Source organism: Trematomus bernacchii, unplaced genomic scaffold (assembly GCF_902827165.1).
Source record: "Trematomus bernacchii unplaced genomic scaffold, fTreBer1.1, whole genome shotgun sequence".
Lineage (NCBI taxonomy): Eukaryota > Metazoa > Chordata > Actinopteri > Perciformes > Nototheniidae > Trematomus > Trematomus bernacchii.
The window spans coordinates 562,546-580,653 of record NW_022987714.1 but is presented as its reverse complement, the minus strand read 5'-3'; the positions used below and the strand labels follow the sequence as shown (position 1 = coordinate 580,653).

At 41.0% G+C, this 18,108-nt stretch overlaps 1 protein-coding gene across 1 annotated transcript; it reads right to left on the bottom strand.

Moving 5' to 3' along the window:
- Window positions 1-6,235: 6,235 nt before the first annotated feature.
- On the bottom strand, window positions 6,236-17,722 carry LOC117491486 (centrosomal protein of 152 kDa-like). Its single transcript, XM_034141497.1, has 6 exons — window positions 17,713-17,722; window positions 14,461-14,545; window positions 7,680-7,759; window positions 7,294-7,450; window positions 7,104-7,207; window positions 6,236-6,984 (listed from the first exon to the last, which is right to left on the bottom strand). Exons 1-6 carry the CDS (start codon window positions 17,720-17,722, stop codon window positions 6,236-6,238), a joined length of 1,185 nt encoding a protein of 394 aa, XP_033997388.1.
- Between the last annotated feature and the right edge of the window lie 386 nt (window positions 17,723-18,108).

Sequence of the window (18,108 nt, the reverse complement as noted above, 5' to 3'; positions counted from 1 at the left end):
TACCTTCCGACCTCAGACACGGTATGGAGTTGACGTTTTGGTGGTCGTGTTATACAGCTTCGTAACTGAGTTATTTAAGCCAATAACTCAGCCACAAATACAAATACAGATCGACCATTCAAATGCAATAGAAATGCTTAGTCGGAGGCGAAGGCGGTTAAGAAGCCTTAACAAAAGGATTGGACGACGAAAGCACACGCTATGGACATGTTTCGCCGTAGGACAGCTGAGGGTGATGGCTGTTATCACGCCCAAAGAACAGCAATGGTACGTTCATTAAATCACATTAATACTATCTAATGTAGGATTTATGGAGTTATGTAGGGCTAATTTGTGTCTTTGTATGTGTTCCAGATATGCGAATACTACGGAACTCTGGGTGAACAATAGAACGTCGGCCTGGTGGGAGGTGGTGCCAACATGTGCAGTGGATCAAAGATTTTCGAATGTCCAAGGGCTCTTTTCAACTCCTCTGTATTCGCCTGGAAGCAACGTTGGGGAGAGGCATCTGAACAGCATGGAAATTGTAAATTGACAATAAAGCTGATTGTACAGTGCATTTGGTTCTCTCTTTTATTTACCAGTCAACAGACACAATTACAATAGTGCAAGTCAACAGACACAATTACAATAGTGCAAGTCAACAGACACAATTACAATAGTGCAGACACACCTTAGTGCAAAGATTAAATGTCAGTATCAAAACAGTACTCGTACTGTATATTTGTATATTAATGAGTATATTATTATGTTAAATGTGTGTTAAAGACAATGGGATGAGGTTGAAAGCTCTTTAAAAACTTTTGTATACATACATGTTAACATACATGTTAAGCATACACACCTGAAAAACTACGTTACACACACACAGGTTAGTCTGTGTACCGCTGCACTACTGCTGGTTTAAACAAAGACAGTCATGATGCTAGTGCCGTGCATGTATGTTCTCTTTTATTTATCAGCAGCAGATCAATAAGTGTCAGTAGTATCAAAACAATATAATAACAGTGGCAATATATATATATATATATATATTATAACAATAGGTAGGCTCAGCAGCAGACACACCTTAGTGCAAAGTTAGGTGTCAGTATTAATAACAGTGGCATATATATATATAATCACAATAATACAAAATTAACTGTCCCAGGTGTAGGGAATTTGGGGTGAAGTGTCTTGCCCAGGGACACAACGACATCCTGACTGCAGTGGGGTTTGAACCTGTGCTCCCCTGATCCGAACACCAACGCACCAGACCACTGCACCACACGCCTCCCAACAAGTCATTGTACAGTTTATCAACGACAAGTTTTTCTTAATTTTTGTATTGAAGGCCTGTTGGATTTAATCAGCTCGCTTAGCACTGCCAGAAGCCCAGCCTGAAAGGTATTTTGTTGCTCCACCTCGATTCCTGGGCCTTGTGTGAATGCAGCAGCCCTTCGTCGTGCATCTCCTTGGCACGCAGGTCCTCATTCTCCTTGCTGACCATGGGACGGCGGTCCATCGCCATGATGGTGTCAAGGAAGCTGTCATCGCGTGCCCACTTTCCTAAGGTGAAATATGCAAGATACAAGATCAGTTTAATCGCAACAACGAGGCAAAATGTTGATTAATAGTCCAGTTTACTCTGAGATAGAAGATCAAACCGTTTTCATGTAATCCTTTTATTTATACATCACATATACTGAGGTAGCTGGGCCAATCAAGCTTGGACTGAAATATCGAAATGACATCTCTCTTTGATATTGACTACAATTATTGCTACAATGCATCAATTCATTATCAAGCAAATGACTTGTGCATGAACTCTAAGCAGCGGTGATGGAATACATATTTCGATTTACTTTTACTTATTAATAGTTATATCACCTTCTTCTTCTTTCAAGGCCAGAGTAGTTACAGTGTAAGTGGATTGACATCTAACATAACATGGCTGAGTACAATTATAACAATCAATAAAAAAAAGGAAAAATAAATAGAATTTCAATTACATTTCTACTTAAATGTGCAAAAATATTAGAACATCAGTCTTTGTGGCATGCAGGTAATCAACTGTTTAAGCTTTTACCATTAACATGTAGAATGAATGTTGCAAATTACTTGAAATTATAGAAACTAATGTATTGTTAGAGGTAAGAATACAGAGGTAGCATTATGTCCAGCTAGCATCCTAATTGCTAACGTTATATTATCGTTTTATCCCGGAGGGGAAAACTAGTTTCTAATCCTGAGAGAAACACCTCGCCTGAAACACACGATTAGTGCCATGAGTTAGTGAAGCAAATTACAGAACATTGCACACTTATTCACAAGTCAAAACGTGTTCATAGCGGGCATGGCTGAGAATAGCTAGCTAGCTAGATGTTGTTAGCCAGCTTGGACCTATGATAGCAAGTTCTAGCATGGCTAGCTCGATCTACTGAGCAAATAAAAGTACATCTAAGACCAGTATTGTGCAGATTAAAACAGTGCAGTGCATGTATTTTATTTTACCTTGGTAGTCGTCCCGACATGACTTTGCCAGGTCTGCTAACTTTGCAGAGCCACAGAAACTGCATTCAGTAGAAGCTTCTGAATGCGGCGCTTCGCGTCCTCCGAGTAAATCGGCAGAAGCGCCGAGACATCCTCATCAATTCCACCGCTCCGATGATTTATTTACTGTTGCTATAATAACTGCTTTCACAAAAGTAATCTCTTCGGGTACGCTGCCCGAAGCGAGCAAATACAATGGCCGCTTCCAAAAAAAAAATTCAGAGTCAAACGGGCGTGGTTTGCATTCCGCACAGCCAATCAGACGTACGAACTATTTTCTCCCACGACAGTCCCTGCTCTCTAGCAGGGACTGAAAAGCGGGTCGGACAAACTAATTTGAGCTACTTTAGTTCCTGGGGCTTTTTGGTGTGAACGCAAATATATCGTAGTTCTGATGAACTATTGTGGGAAAAGTACACCAAAGTACTCCGGTGTGAACGCACCTTTTAACCTATGTTCCAGTGACGTGCGGTGAGGTTCATGGCTGGTGAGGCACTGAGTCAGATTTACAAATATTATATTTTGACCTTAATCGAAATATTCGGTTATTTTCAAAAGCTTTTTTAGTCTGATGCTTCGATTCATTTTAAACAGACTGTTCAACAAAAGGATACCCAAAATCTAAATATTGGATTGTTCTTTCTTAGTAAGATCCCATTTTCATTACAAATGTGGTCTTACCTTGACTTGAAGATGAAGTCCATGCTATCCTTCTGGACAACAATCTCTATTACTTTTTTGTAAAAGTCCTCCTTATCTTCCTGTAGTTTCAAAAGTCTAGTTTGTTGTTACGTCTACCGTCTCTGCGTAGAATTACAGTAGCAACAAGAACCTGTGGGCTCACGTGCGCCCCCTTCAGTGCGGCAGAGGTTATGGCTGCCTCCCCTGGTGCATTTTCATTGCCGTTGATACCAGCGAGCCTAAATATCATATATACGTGAAATAAGTTATTTAGAGACTATGGATGGCGAGGATAAATGTAATAAAGGGATCTACAAACATTACATTGGTGACCTACAGTGAGATGGTAACAGGCATGCGCTTAGGGCCCGCTTTCCAGCCAGTTTCTGTGGGGTGACGCATTCTGAGGTGAGGCAGATCTCATCTGTGCCTCAACTCAGCCCACAGTAAATGGCTTGAGCGCGCTCACAAAATAAGTGCCCGCGCTAAATTAGTGCCCGCGCTCCAGCAAGTTACTGTGGGCTTACGAGAGGCAGAGCACGCCCCTGCCTCACTTGTCATCGCTCCCGTAGCGGAGCTCGGCAAATTTGCTGATTTTGACTATAAAAAGCGATTAGAATCATACATAAATCACACTTACAACACAGATCAGTGGAGACATTTTATTATTATTACTATTTCGTTTTTCTTTAGTTGTTTTTCCGTTACATTGGAGTATGACAGGTGAGGCTCTGCCTCCCCTGCCTCCACTGACTGCACGTCACTGCTATGTTCTGTGACCCATTTGAAAACATTAGGTTTGTGTCGGGATGAAACAGGTCTGAAATAGTTGTGTTTTTGGTGAGGTTTGTAGTATCACCAATGTTAGGTCTGTGATACATTTGGTGTGTTGCACAAGTAACGCATGATTTCCCCTACATTGGGTATGACGGTGACATCATATCTCCTGCAGTCGTCCCGAAATTGAGATGCAGAGAACTTCCTCCTCAAAGCCACTGTGATGCCTGCACACAACAACAATACGAAACACAATCTGAAAGGATAAGATCGATTATATTTGAGGTTTTTCTGCTTAACATATCAATGAAAAGCCCAAACCAATAATACATGCATCTACAAACACATCCTTGTAGCCGAGCCTTTGAGGACTCCAGTGTTTTCTGAATCTATTGGTTTATATTATAATTGGTTTATATAAAATGCAACCTGTGGAGGAAACTTCTGTGTAGTAATGCATGGAGTCACCGACTCAGGAAGGAGACACGGTGAGAGTTGGAGCTTTGATGTCAAACACTGATGGGTTTATTCAGAGTATTCGGCCGGAGGATTCACATCACAAATCAAAGAGTCAGAGGTTCTGACCACACGGTAGAGTTGCCACGTCAATTCTGAAGAACCTCTCTCTATGCTAGACCTTTTAACAGGTTCACAGAGAGAAATCAACATCTCTGAAGGAGTAGACTAAACACTGAATCATCTGCGTCCGACGCTCATGGCCTCAAGGATTTCACATCCTAGAGCCCACAAACACAGATAAAGAAGTGCCTCAGTGTTCCCACAACAATTACCCTACGTGCCAGTCAAGTTGACCGGTCACACACTGGTGACCGGTCAAGTTGACCGGTCACACACTGGTGACCGGTCAAGTTGACCGGTCACACACTGGTGACAACAACACATATGGCACCAAGGCCTTTCCTTAAAGGAGATAACACATGTCAGAGTAAAAGGTTAGATATCTAGAAGAATTATTCCTTAACACAACCCTTATTGCTGAAGAGGCTCGTCCCTCACGACAAATAATGTATTCTCTCTTAATTTGCAAGCATATGATAATATTTATTAAAACAAATTAAATACATTTATAAAAAAACAAACATTTATGATCTACGCACAGCATATCTCATTAACGTTATATAAAATATATGAAAATATAAAAACAGGCATAACGACGGAGGTGCAGAACACTTAATCTAGTTCTCTGTGGCAATCTACAGTACAGGGTGCAGTGACCTGCCAGTATCAGTCTTCAAGGTATCACAAGTTAAATATTACAGTGTGGACAGCGTTTGACCTGTAATATTTTTCTAAAAATACACGTATACTTTATGAAAGGATCACTTCTAAGTGCCTCACTGACATTGCGAACAAACACCTGCAGCTTTAAAGCTACACTGAAATGTTCAACAGGCATATGAGAGATCTAATAAACAAATCACAAAACAAATATGTTGTTTTGTTTAAAGGAGTGTTACGCCTGTTCTGAGATGATCTGGACCAGGACATAGAAGTTGTTTCTTTGGAAACACTGGAACAATTTCTGCATTAAAGAAAAAGTTCCTTTTGGAACGCTAACTTGCTTTCTTGTCGAGAGGTAAATTAAGATTGAAACCACTATCATGTCTGTAAAGTTAGCTTAGCGTAGCACAAAAGCTGGGAACATGTGGAGAAAACTAGCCTGTGTCTCTCTGAACCTTATTTCTTGTGTAAATTATATTTAATTTGTTTACTATTTCTTGTTTGGTTAACTCACAGTATTACTGGAACTATATCATCACATAAGCCCCCATAACATTACAATTTGTTATTCTACTCAATTATATTCGACACTGTTTTGTAAACAAACATTCTGTTCTGGTGGGTTGTTTTTAGCGACCTTTGGAAATCCCAATTGGATTTGATTTTCCACCTCATTTCCAGTTTGTACGCTAAACTTAGGTTACTGGCTGCAAGTTTATATTTTGCGAACTCAAGACTGAGTGTCTGAGAGTATCAATCTCCATCAATGTCTCTTGCCAAGAAAGCAAATAAGCCAATTTCCTAAATGTCAAACTATTCTGTTAACAATGTTAAAGCAACACAAAGACACACACTGCAAACATCCATGAAGGCAACGGTTCTACATCGAGTAAACTTTAAACACTTAATTAAAAAAAGGCACGTTAATGTAAGTTTACTGAAATTGTTAGAACTCAGTTCAAAGTTTATCTGCCTACTTCACTTCATACCTGCCCTCACTTTGTCATTTCTGCTGGTAGAACGGACTGTCGAAGCCGCTGTCCTGCTGCCGTTGTCTCAGCTCAGAGAACTGAGGCCGGGGACGGCCCCCCCGCTGCTCCTCGCCCTCGGAGCCAGGCGTGGGCTCCCGGTGTGTGCTGAGCTTTGCATGCTGAATGCTCAAAGTCTGGGTGTGAGGTGTCTTTTTGGCAATTTCATTATAGACAGTCAGGTCAGAAACGTTCGGGGTGAGTCTACCAAACTCTCCCAAGTGACAGGCTGACGTAGCAGAGACAGAAAAAGGCTTCACCTGCTCCACTTTCCTCCCTGAGTAAGAGAGTGTGGAGGCCTGGAAGCCTGCGTCCGAGTCACTGCTGCTCATGCTCCAGTCCGTCCTCCTCTCGTCTCTGACAGGAGCCTCCTGGATGAGGAGCGGTTGGCTCTGTCGCTCTGAGTCAAGGCGGTTGACTCCCTGCAGGCAGAGCTCTCTGTTTTTACTCCTCACAGACGCATCGACAAAATCCCCCTGGCATGAATTTGTCTGATGTGAAGGTTTGTAAGAGCGGAGATGTGCGTTACCAGTAGTTTTCAGTCTTGCATCTACTGCCGCTGCCTCCTTCTCAGTGGCAGGAAGGTCTTTGTGACTCGAAGGTTTCGTCCTCGGTGTGGCGACTTGTTTCTGCTCTGAAGTCTTTTCCCTGTGCGATCTCTCTGGCCTGATGTCAGGGAGCTCAGGGAGAGTCGACGGGTTCTTACTGAAACCTGCATTTCTACCTGTGAACACAGCCGTCAAACAACCAGTCAATACAAACCACATATTCCCAGCACATTGACAATTGAAAACCTAAAAGGAGACACCTTGAATCAAGCAGTTTCTACTCGACAGCACTCACTTTGTAAGCTGTAGTTCTTTGAAGATTTAATTCTGACAGGCGTCTCCAGTACTTTAGCCATGGCTGCCAGCTTGCTAGCAGCATTCATTATTTTCTTCTCAGCCCTGCAGAGGACAGGAAGATCAATACAATTAGCCGGAGGAGTCCTGAGGAAGCAAGCAAACAAGTTTAGGACATTACGGTCTCTTGCCCTGTATTCTTTCCCCCGTCCTCCAGTAACTCCTGCAGACAGGTCAGATAATAGCGCCGCATCCTCCTGGCGGTGTCCTGCCTCTCCCTCTGCACCTCCACGCGGATCATCTCTGCTGCTCGCTCTTGACTCTCCTGGAGGTAACGCAGCATGTCTCCTGCGGTAAAACACAGTTATGATCTGTCCTTTTCACTAGTTACATTTACATGAAAATAACTGATCAGATTTACAAGTGAAGACATAAATGAATATTATGGTACAGGACATCATAGTGTCTAGTTTAGTCTTCTTCCTCAGTCCCTCCAGGGCAGTTTTATATTGAAATCTGGTGTGCCTGAATACAGAATATTTTAAATGTGCACACAATAAACACATCCATTACCAACCTCTGATCTTTTCTACAGTCGTCACGTATTGCTGCTCCATCTCTTCCAGGCCTTGCGTATTTTGTTGGTGATCAGAACTCCTGCAAGCAAGAAAAAACCATATTCTTCCATGATTTAATCTAAATTAAATGTCAACCTGATCTTTGGTGTATTTTCAGCTATTTTCAGCTATTTGAAAGATTTCCCCCAAAAACAAAGACAAGAAACCCTAAAGACTTTGCTGCTTTCTAGCAATTTGCCCTTACTTTTAATAGTCCAAGGGTTAATTACTATTTGGGATGGGTCAAATGTCTGGAGGGACTTGATTTTACTATTACTAGAGTAAAAAGTCCAGCTTATGCTTGGCATCATTAAGATGACAGGTAATGTGAGATGCTTGGTCCAAAAATCTAAAACCTTGTGTTGGGTGGAATGTTAATCCCAAATGCAAAATGCATGAGCAAAAGCACTTAAGATAGGGGACAACATTTGATATAAAAAATATATACATTGTGTGGAGGAAACTTCTGTGTAGTAATGCATGGAGTCACCGACTCAGGAAGGAGACACGGTGAGAGTTGGAGCTTTGATGTCAAACACTGATGGGTTTATTCAGAGTATTCGGCCGGAGGATTCACATCACAAATCAAAGAGTCAGAGGTTCTGACCACACGGTAGAGTTGCCACGTCAATTCTGAAGAACCTCTCTCTATGCTAGACCTTTTAACAGGTTCACAGAGAGAAATCAACATCTCTGAAGGAGTAGACTAAACACTGAGTCACCTGCGTCCGACGCTCATGGCCTCAAGGATTTCACATCCTAGAGCCCACAAACACCGATAAAGAAGTGCCTCAGTGTTCCCACAACAATTACCCTTCGTGCCAGTCAAGTTGACCGGTCACACACTGGTGACAACAACACATATGGCACCAAGGCCTTTCCTTAAAGGAGATAACACATGTCAGAGTAAAAGGTTAGATATCTAGAAGAATTATTCCTTAACAGTTCCTCTCTTTTTATCATTTTTGATAACCTTAAAACATTAGTCTAATAATTCTGGTCAATACTTAAATCAATAGGCGTCTTCAGATTCGAGTGTGGTCTCACCTTACATTCAATTACATCACAAAGTAGAGTAAGATTGAAACATTCAATCACAATGATTGATACAGGCAATCATAATAGGAACAATTATCTCTCATCAGTGTTTGGAGCATCTTTTGTCAATAAATACAATAATGAACACACATAAAAACACAGATACATAATAGCAAAATATTTGTTTTAACCTAATATCTTTTATCATTTAAACCATTAGTTAATGTCATTTATCAAACTATAAAATCAAAACCAGAAACAGCTTAAAGATTTGCTTTAAGGCAATCACTAGTCAAAAGCATTTAAAACTTAGGATCATAAGAGATCCAGCTAAGGCATAAAATTCACAGTGGTGATTTGATCAATCTGTAATCGGCAAAGTTGCAGTGTCCTCAATTTTAGGATTACTTTACGTTTACTTCATTACGCTTTAGTCAAGAGTAAGGCACTTAGTCTTAGTAAAATCAATACATTCATTTTAGTCAAGTACATTGTTCAAAATCTGAAAAGGAAAAGTTAGGCAAATATTCAAAGACTTTTGTAAAAACCTGGAAAGGAAAGATTAAACATTCTTAAAACTTTAATTCATACATTTGTAAATGCTACAACTGATCTGTACCAAATTAAGTCTATCACTTATTCTTATTAGCCATACTTACCTGAAAATCTACTTATGGTACTTGGAAAGGGTTCTTCTGTGTTTATCTAATGTTGAATATAGAATATCAATTTCTTTAAATTATAATTCTCTAATTTGAGGATCAAATATGCTACATAATTGTTATATGAATTATTATAAATATTTGTTTTGGGCCAAAACTGAAATTAATCCAGTACTTGAAACACCATTTTAGGTCTGTCTGTGCATGGACAATACATTACAGAGTAGTGTTGTTAAGCCTGATTGCTGGATGATTAAGGATATTAACATTATCTGTTATAATATTAGAAATACCTTATTATTCAATACTTTATAATCTGAAAATATTTATTTATTAATTTTGTTTAGTGTGAAAGTGTAATCTGATTTTACAAAATATATTTATCACCACTATTTAACACATGTCTGGTCATTGGAAATATAAAAAACAATCATTAATTGTACATCTTTAAACATCTGGACATTCAATTCAAAGTTCATCTTTGTACGAGAGCTGGAAGAACATTTCCGTCAGTCTTCGTTCTCCTCCTCCCTTTATGACACCGAGTGTCTGGTGTGTAAAGGCATCCTGATACTGTAGATTAGCACTGAGGTGCTGATTGGCTCAAACTCTTCTTCATCAGAGTGCCATATTTCAACCCCCCAATTGCTCTGCTTTTGTGTGGCTCATTCAGTGAGCACTGTAGTTAATCCCCCAGTGAGACGGAGGCTCATCTGCCTGTATTCCTTCTGCTATCTGCTTGAGTACAACTGCGTATTCAGGTGTCCCCCCCGTGATAGGAGAGGTTAGGAAGACATCAAACTCCTCCAAGAAACATGGAACATTGTATTATAGAAGCCTCTGAAATCCTCGCTCGTCCTGCAGGGTTGTCTGCTAGAGCCCACCGAGCAGAAAGATGAAGAGAAGAACCCCCTCTTATCAGAAAGGTGAAGAGAAGCATCCCATCTCGAACGACCTCGTGCTTCCTTGCACGTGGCTGGGGGTGCTCTCTGCACCCGGAGAGTGTGACCCTCTCTCTCTGACCCTTGGCCTTGAGAGCTGTCCTATAGTTATTGGGTTAACACTTGATAGGGATGTTTTTCTGAGTGAAGACAACTCAAAGTAATGGATTAGCACATTATCATTTAATTACAAAAATAGGCCCCTCAGAATTATTTGGGAGCCTTCCTGACACATGCACATTATCATTTTGAAGGTTTGTGTTAGTCATTGAACATGCAAGAATCATATACTCATCAGTCCATAGCAGAGAAATGTTATTGTAAGTTAAAGGTGAGCTTTTCCCTGTGGATATAACCCCTTCTCAATGATTCTAAATGTATATTAATTCACCATTTACCTTTTGATAAAATATTAGTTTATCAGAAATATTTAGTCTCTACCATAAAACATAGGTTTGAGAAATAAATTACCCAATATAAAATCAATTACTCAATATAATTGACTCTTCCCTCCCTTTTCTTGCATATGGTACATATGAAATAATAACTTAGGAGTCTATTTAAACATGGTATAGTTTATAATCTATCAATCGAGAAGACTCAGTATCACCTGTGTGCAGCTTACAAAAAACCATTGTGAGAAACATATATTATGCAGGAAATTGATACATTTGTTGAAAAACAAAGCATATCTGATTTGGGAGGAAAAGTTTCATCCCTTTAACATCTGAGTTATTACTGATGGCATAGCATGAATGATACTGGGTGTCTGAGGGTGTCATTACTGAGAAATGTCAAACAAAATCAAAACCTTACATTTGAAAACAGGTTTGCATTCCTCCACTTAAGGTGACGTTATCATTGGAAACAATAAAAGCTAATTGTTTTGATGTAGAATCTATACATTGAATCGTTAGAGCAGAACATAATGGTTGTATTGTAGCCTGAGTTTTGTGCAGCCTTTAGTTTTACCAGGTGGAAACATTGTCTATATAATGTGAATACATGTAGAACTAGACATTAAGAGACCCCTGACATTAGGCCTATTTGAAACAATAGTAGGGGCTTTTACCAGCTCGCCAACTTACAGGCATCCTCTGCATAGCAGTATGAATAGCCTTAAAAACAACCCACTCTGCGGTAACGAGAGTCATGTATCTGAACCAAATGCCCTAAGTGAAGCCGTTAGTCTCATCTGACTGACCCAAGGGTTGGTGCTGGTGTGACAGGGAGGCTTCCAAGTGTTCATAGCAGATGTCATGCTTTCAGTTCATGGCTCAGTGGGTGGGAGCAGACCCATGTGAGACAGTATCAACGGCTGTAATGTTCAGTTTGAGGAGTGTCATTCTCTCTGGGAGCAGGAAATGGTGTCCATTCAGACCAGACCATTAATGTCATGTAGAGCAGCCATAGCATCTCTGTGACTGCACTCAGCCGGACTGCAGCAGGGCAGAACTGGGTGACTTTTAGTGAAGCCGTCCAAGGCCATAGACAAAATGGAACCACGTACTAACAAAAGGGACACAAGGTCATCAATGTCTCTCTTTACCTTTGGCCTAATTGTAAAACAAATTAGTGGAAGAAATGTGGAACACTAATCCATCATCATGTGACATTTAGAGTTAATTTAAATAATTACTTATGGGTTAAAGTCAAATTAACATTAACATTAGAACTAAAGTCAGTCAAAATTGGACTTGCACGGATCAGAATCTAATCAATACACCATTTTCCCAGCTCTGTAATGAAAAAGATATCAAGATTAGGTACATTACAGGAGTGTTAAAACATCCAAACATGCACACTTATCTTATTCTAGTAGAGATTAGAGGACAGGTCTAATGTTGTGAACAAAATGATCAAGTCAAGTTATTTTATTTATTTTATCTTATGTACCACATTTAATTTAATAATTAATCTTAAATTACTAATAACTTTAAAGAAGGCAACAATTTACAATGTGGATAAGGTGACTACTTATCCAAAGTGTGTGGGTGTGTGTGGGTGTGTGAACAGCTTGTCTGCCCAAGGTTAAAACATTTGGGACAGCAGTGAGAATGTTATGAGAAACAATTTGTTGCTTAGACTGAACTCGAAAGAAGCTGAGATTAGAACATTTGAAATAAATCAAAACACTTGTACATTAATTAAATACATTTGACATTTAGCTTGAGCTGGGTTCAATACTTTCTTTATGGTATTTAAATTGGGCTCAAGTAGAACCTTTACATGGATTTGGCTTGCAACACAAAGTGATACCGATCTCTGTCTGTTATGATTTGAAAGTCTCATGATTTAAAGTGTAGGGCTGTGAAGGAGAGGCCCTTGGAAATCTACTTTTTTTTTAACTGTAATTACTTATTGTAAAGAGATTGCAACATTATACTTTTTAAAGAATTGCTCAATTCATTTAACACATTTATTATGTACACTGTAATGAAAACGTCAACAAATATATTGATCCTGGCTTAACCAGCGACCTTTACTCTTTTGTTCATAAGCTCGGTTTCAGAAAACTTGTCAGTAGTTTAACAACTATTAGAATTGTAGTAATGTCTATGGAGACCAATTGGTTGATACGAGAAATCATTTGAAGCAGTTTAATAAAGAATGTTAAACTATATTTAAAACTGTAATTAAACTTCAACTTATATTAATTATCTGATTCCAGTGGCCAGTTGGAACAGATAATCAACAAAGTTTCCATTTTGCAGCAACAGCGCAAAATGTTTCAACAATAATTTGTATTATGTCTGAGTCTAGTTCTGTCTTATCAGTTTTGTGTCGGAATGTGTTCAATACATTACGTTTTTTTTTTCATTATTACCATACAATACATAGATTTAAGAATAAATGAAACAAATAATACAACATTGACCTAAAACAGCGGACAGATTTTGCCACCCTGACCTCCTCAGGCAGGTTTTTTTTACGACCAGCAGTGATGCCTCTGAGGGTCTCAGGGTGCAGGACGGGGCATAGGGTTTATAAAAGGTCACAAACATATCTTAACATACCAGCAATACAATTTAAGAATGTATTCTTAAAAGTAATATAATCTTATTTTCTTCTTACACCTACAGCGCACACCCTGAACAGTGTGCTTCTTGTTTACATTTCCTCTGCACACTCAGATGCAGGACATAAAAACACTCTTTTGCTATTTATTTTCATTTTGCAGCACATCTATACTACCAGAATTTTGCAAAACACTATATATTATTTATTTTTCTCAAGTCATTTACTTTTGGTGAGTTAACTAAAGCTTAGTTTATTTTACCCTGGCTATGGACTGATTCATTATTAGTTGTTACAAAACATGCACAAGACGGCGGTTAGACAAACCAATATAGACCCCTGATACAAACAATCAGACAAACATGATGAACTCGTAATAAACACCAGTGCGACAGCAAAGTTCATCCAGCTCAATTTAGTCCGGATTAAAGAGGTTTCAGAGGGGGTAGGGAATTATCTCTCCCTTTATGGGGAACTCTCAGTGGGGCACCTTGACTCGTGCGCCCACCCTTGTATACAAGTGCTTAGATCGGTGCCTGAAGACCGTCCAAGAGCAATAACTAGCTTATCCTCTTGCGACCCCACTATCCCTGTTCTAGTGGTGCTATGCCCCCCCGATCTGGAGCACATAGACTTTTTTCTCCTCTACCCTTTCTATCTGAAACCACCCAGTTAACTGTAGTCCTACTCGACCAGCCTATACACCTCCCATCATGTTCATCACAACGATGAAACACAGTTTTGCTCTACACTTGCATACCACTGCCCACCCATGATCAATTAGCCTATAATTTTATGTATGCACCCCGGACCGACACCAGCTCCTCCAGCAATGTAGGGAGCCTGTCGCATCAGGTAATGCACGCACCTCGCACCGGCCAGCACGTCGTAAACGGCCACAAGCCACGAGAGTGCTTTTAAACCGTCTCGTTTGTAATAGAGACGGCGGTGGTGTGAGATAAAGTTATAGACAAAAGCTGTGATTTTCTCCCTCTGAGTTCACTTCACCAGCTCATGCAGATACGGGGAGGTATTTTATACACATTCCTGAACTGAAGATAAGAAACAATAAAAACACTAACCCTGAGGATTCTTTGGCTCTCTTCACCTCCTCCAGCTGCTGCCGATGTTCCTCCTTCATGGTTTTCAAGCTGCTTTCATGCTCATCTGCAACACAAAAGGTATGATAGTTTGTCAAATATTAACCCCCACAATCCTGAGTCTCTACCGCCGTGAAAGTGGATTGAATAAGATGATAAACAAGGAGAGAAAGTTTTGTTTAGCACTGATTTACACATGCAACACCTCCAGGTTAAACCCGTTTACTGCAGTTTTATTATTCTGCTAATAATTGTAGAAAAGGACATTAAGTTCCAGCTGCAGAGACTGAAATCCACTGATTTATATTCATATCAGAAGTCATAATAACTATGGACGCACTGCTAATGGCAACCTATACTATAAATCCGCAAACTGAGCAGGGGGGGGGGCGTGCTTTGCTTAAACTGAGCTGTTTTTGTCTGCTGATTTATGAGGAGGGGCCCAGCTACTAGTCTCACACAAGCACAAATATCAAGTGGTGAGGGTCTAATGTTCTTGAAAAGCCTGTTTGCTAGGGTTGTGGTTGTCCCATGTAATAAGCAGGGCTAAAACTAGATTTGCAGAAAATGAAATGTATGTCTTCAAACCAACAGACCAATAACCAGAAATTAATACATTTAAACCTAAAACTGAGTTAATTTGCTAATTCTAAAGGTTGACGTACACAGAGACACAGGTCAAATGTACGTCACAAAAATAACCTGGGGCTTTCCTGCTGTGAGACTGAACTCCAAAGACTTAACATGACTTGAGAATTTAAATAAAACAAAGTCTTGAGTTTTGACCCAACTAAATCCCTGAACAATATATTTTACAGACACAGCTTTGAACACATATTTAAATACTATTAATTATTATTATTTGGTCAGAGCAATACAAAAAAGGCACTGTTTCTGTACATAGCTGCTTTATGCTGCTTTGACACTCACTTGTACAAATGTCACATATAAAGCCTAATCAAACACAAGGGAAGCCAAGAGAACTGTAAGTAGACACTGGAACAACACTGTGTGAAAAATACCAGACATTTGGTGTACATCACATCCCTATGTCCTCAAAGGGGAGGTGAAATTAAAGAGACGTAGAAGAAGAGGACACACTCACCATACATAGGTGTGTTGCGATACAGGCCTTCCAGTATTGACGATAACCTTGATATTTAAACTGTTGGGTTTATGATCCTAGTGATGCACAATTTTCAACCTGTGTTTTTCATCAAATAAGGACAAGATATAATCTTCTATAATCTTCTTCGTGAAATAAATTTGACTAAAATGACAAATTATTGGTTTTGGCTAGACTAGTTTGACTGAAATGTTCTATATAATCTGATGACTAAAAAAGACTCAACAGTTTTCATTGACAAAAAGTAGACTAAAATAATTAGTTTTCTTTGACTAAAATAAGACTAAAATGCTCAGACTTTTAGTCGACTAAAACTTGACTAAATAAAAACAGGATGAAGGTGACTAAATATGACTAAAACTAAAAAGGAAATTTAACACAGGACTAAGACTAAAACTAAATTAAAAAATAGCTGACGAAATTAACACTAGTGTGAACCCAAAATTCCTCACCAGAAAATCGGCCCTTTTAATGTTGGTTCCCCATAAGCCAATCTTCCTTTCATAGAAGGTTTGGCGGAGGACAGGGCCACCAGAAAGTACCACAGCTTCTTAGCTGCGGCTCCACAGCTCCTTGCATGTCCCCTAAAACACAAGCTCAGCTGTGTACTGACAGAATGGGTGGACAGGATACTGCGACTGGGTTACTCACTCCAGTTCTGCAGCCTCCCTCCTCCATTCAAGGGTGTAAGAGAGGCAAATCTATCATCCCAGGAGCAGATAGGTTTCCTTTCAACAGAAATTCAGGCCCTGTTGCAAAAACAGGCTGTGTCTGTTGTGCACTCTCAGGACAGAGAAAAGGGGCTTTACTCCATGTACTTCCTGGTTTCCAAGAAGACAGGAGAATTCAGACCCGTTCTGGATCTTCGCATCCTGAATCAGCACATTGTCTGCAAAAAGTTACATATGTTAACCATAAAACAATTACTGGAACTGGTGCAGCCGGGCGATTGGTTCACAACCATCGACCTGAGGGACGCTTACTTTCATGTCAATTTCTTTTGAGTTTTTGTGTTTTGCCTTCCAGGGGATAGCCTACGAGTACAACAGATTACCGTTCGGCTATTCCCTATCCCCACGCACGTTCAGCAAATGTGTGACCACAGTGCTCCAGCCGCTTCGCAACCATGGCATGAGGGTTTTATTTATCTCAACGACCTCATAGTCATGGCCAGGTCCAGGGAATGGGCAATGTTCCACACAGCCCAATTGATCTTACACCTAACCAAGTTGGGGGTTTGCGGTCAATTGGAAGAAGAGCAATCCCATACCTCACCAGCAAGTGGGGTATCTGGGGATTTTGCTCAATGCAGCCCCCATCGAGAGCGAGGTGTACACCCGATCGAGAAGGAGGGCAGGCTACGTGCCACTCTGTCAGAGGACAGACAGACGTGGTGCGAGGAAGGGAGTCTAGAGCCTCTGTCCTGTACATTGGGTTCTATTCTATCCTAGCTATAGCTACTGGTGGAAACGGGGCTTGCTCATGCCACAGTCAAGGTGTATGCAGCTGCCATCTCGTCCTGTCATGCGGGATTTGTCGGCGGACCAGTCTTTAGCCAACCGCTTATGAAGCGTTTTTTGCAGGGGATCAGGAGACAGCGCCCAGTGGTGCATGTCTCCACCCCGCAATGGGAACTCTCATTGGGGCTCGAGGCTTTGGTTACAGAACCGTTTGAGCCTCTGGAGCTCTCCTCCCTGTAGGCGCTATCATTGAGAGAGAGAGAGAAGCAAAAAGAAACAGCTTTGCTGCTTGCTTTGACTCCTGCCAAGAGAGTATGCGAACTGACCGCTCTATCGGTGCACCCGAGTTGCCTTCTGGTTCGTGGTGGCCGTAGCAGGGCGACACTCAGACCGAACCCCTCCTCTGTTCCCAAGAACCCTAGGAGTTCTTCCAGGTCGAGGGTTATACAGCTAGATGGCTTTAGTCGTCCACCTATGCACGGCGGCGTCTTGGTCTACGCCAGGCTCGTTCATAAGGTAAGTATCTCTTAGACATGTCTGGCTCCCTTTTCATCGTCGGTGCTTGCTGGGGCAACACAGGACTGGTGAAAGGAGGAGGGCTGTGGGTCAGTAAGCTGTATCTGACCCCCAGGGACATAATGCACTTACGTTGTCCCATGCTCCTTAGGGACCTGGGAAACGTGGGGCGCAGTAAGCCCCATATACAGGGCTGGAAGGCGGGGAGAGCCTTCCCCACTACGGTCCATGCACACTCTACACGAGGTAAGCGTGTGTGAGTGTGGGGGATATGGTGCACTTGCGTTCTCCCCATGCTCCTTAGGGACCTGGGAAACGTAGTGTGCAGTGTATAGTCACTTGCGCTGGCACCTGCATGGTGGAGCTATGGGCTTATTCAGACCAATTAGGCTCTACCCAGCCAAGTAAGCTGCGGCCCCGACTTCTCCACGGTCACAACCGGATCATAGGAAGTTGGAGTGCGGTGGCTGTTAACCAAAGGCCGGTCAGGGGCAGTGTGGTAAATCGCCAGAACGCCGACACCTCCTC

What these genes read in the sequence shown, in the direction of transcription:
- LOC117491486 (XM_034141497.1), bottom strand. An exon ending in AGAGCCAAAGAATCCTCAGG is followed by an intron (nt 7,760 to 14,460) that starts GTTAGTGTTTTT and finishes TCTTGCTTGCAG; the next exon opens with GAGTTCTGATCACCAACAAA. An exon ending in GACGGGGGAAAGAATACAGG is followed by an intron (nt 7,208 to 7,293) that starts GCAAGAGACCGT and finishes TGTCCTCTGCAG; the next exon opens with GGCTGAGAAGAAAATAATGA.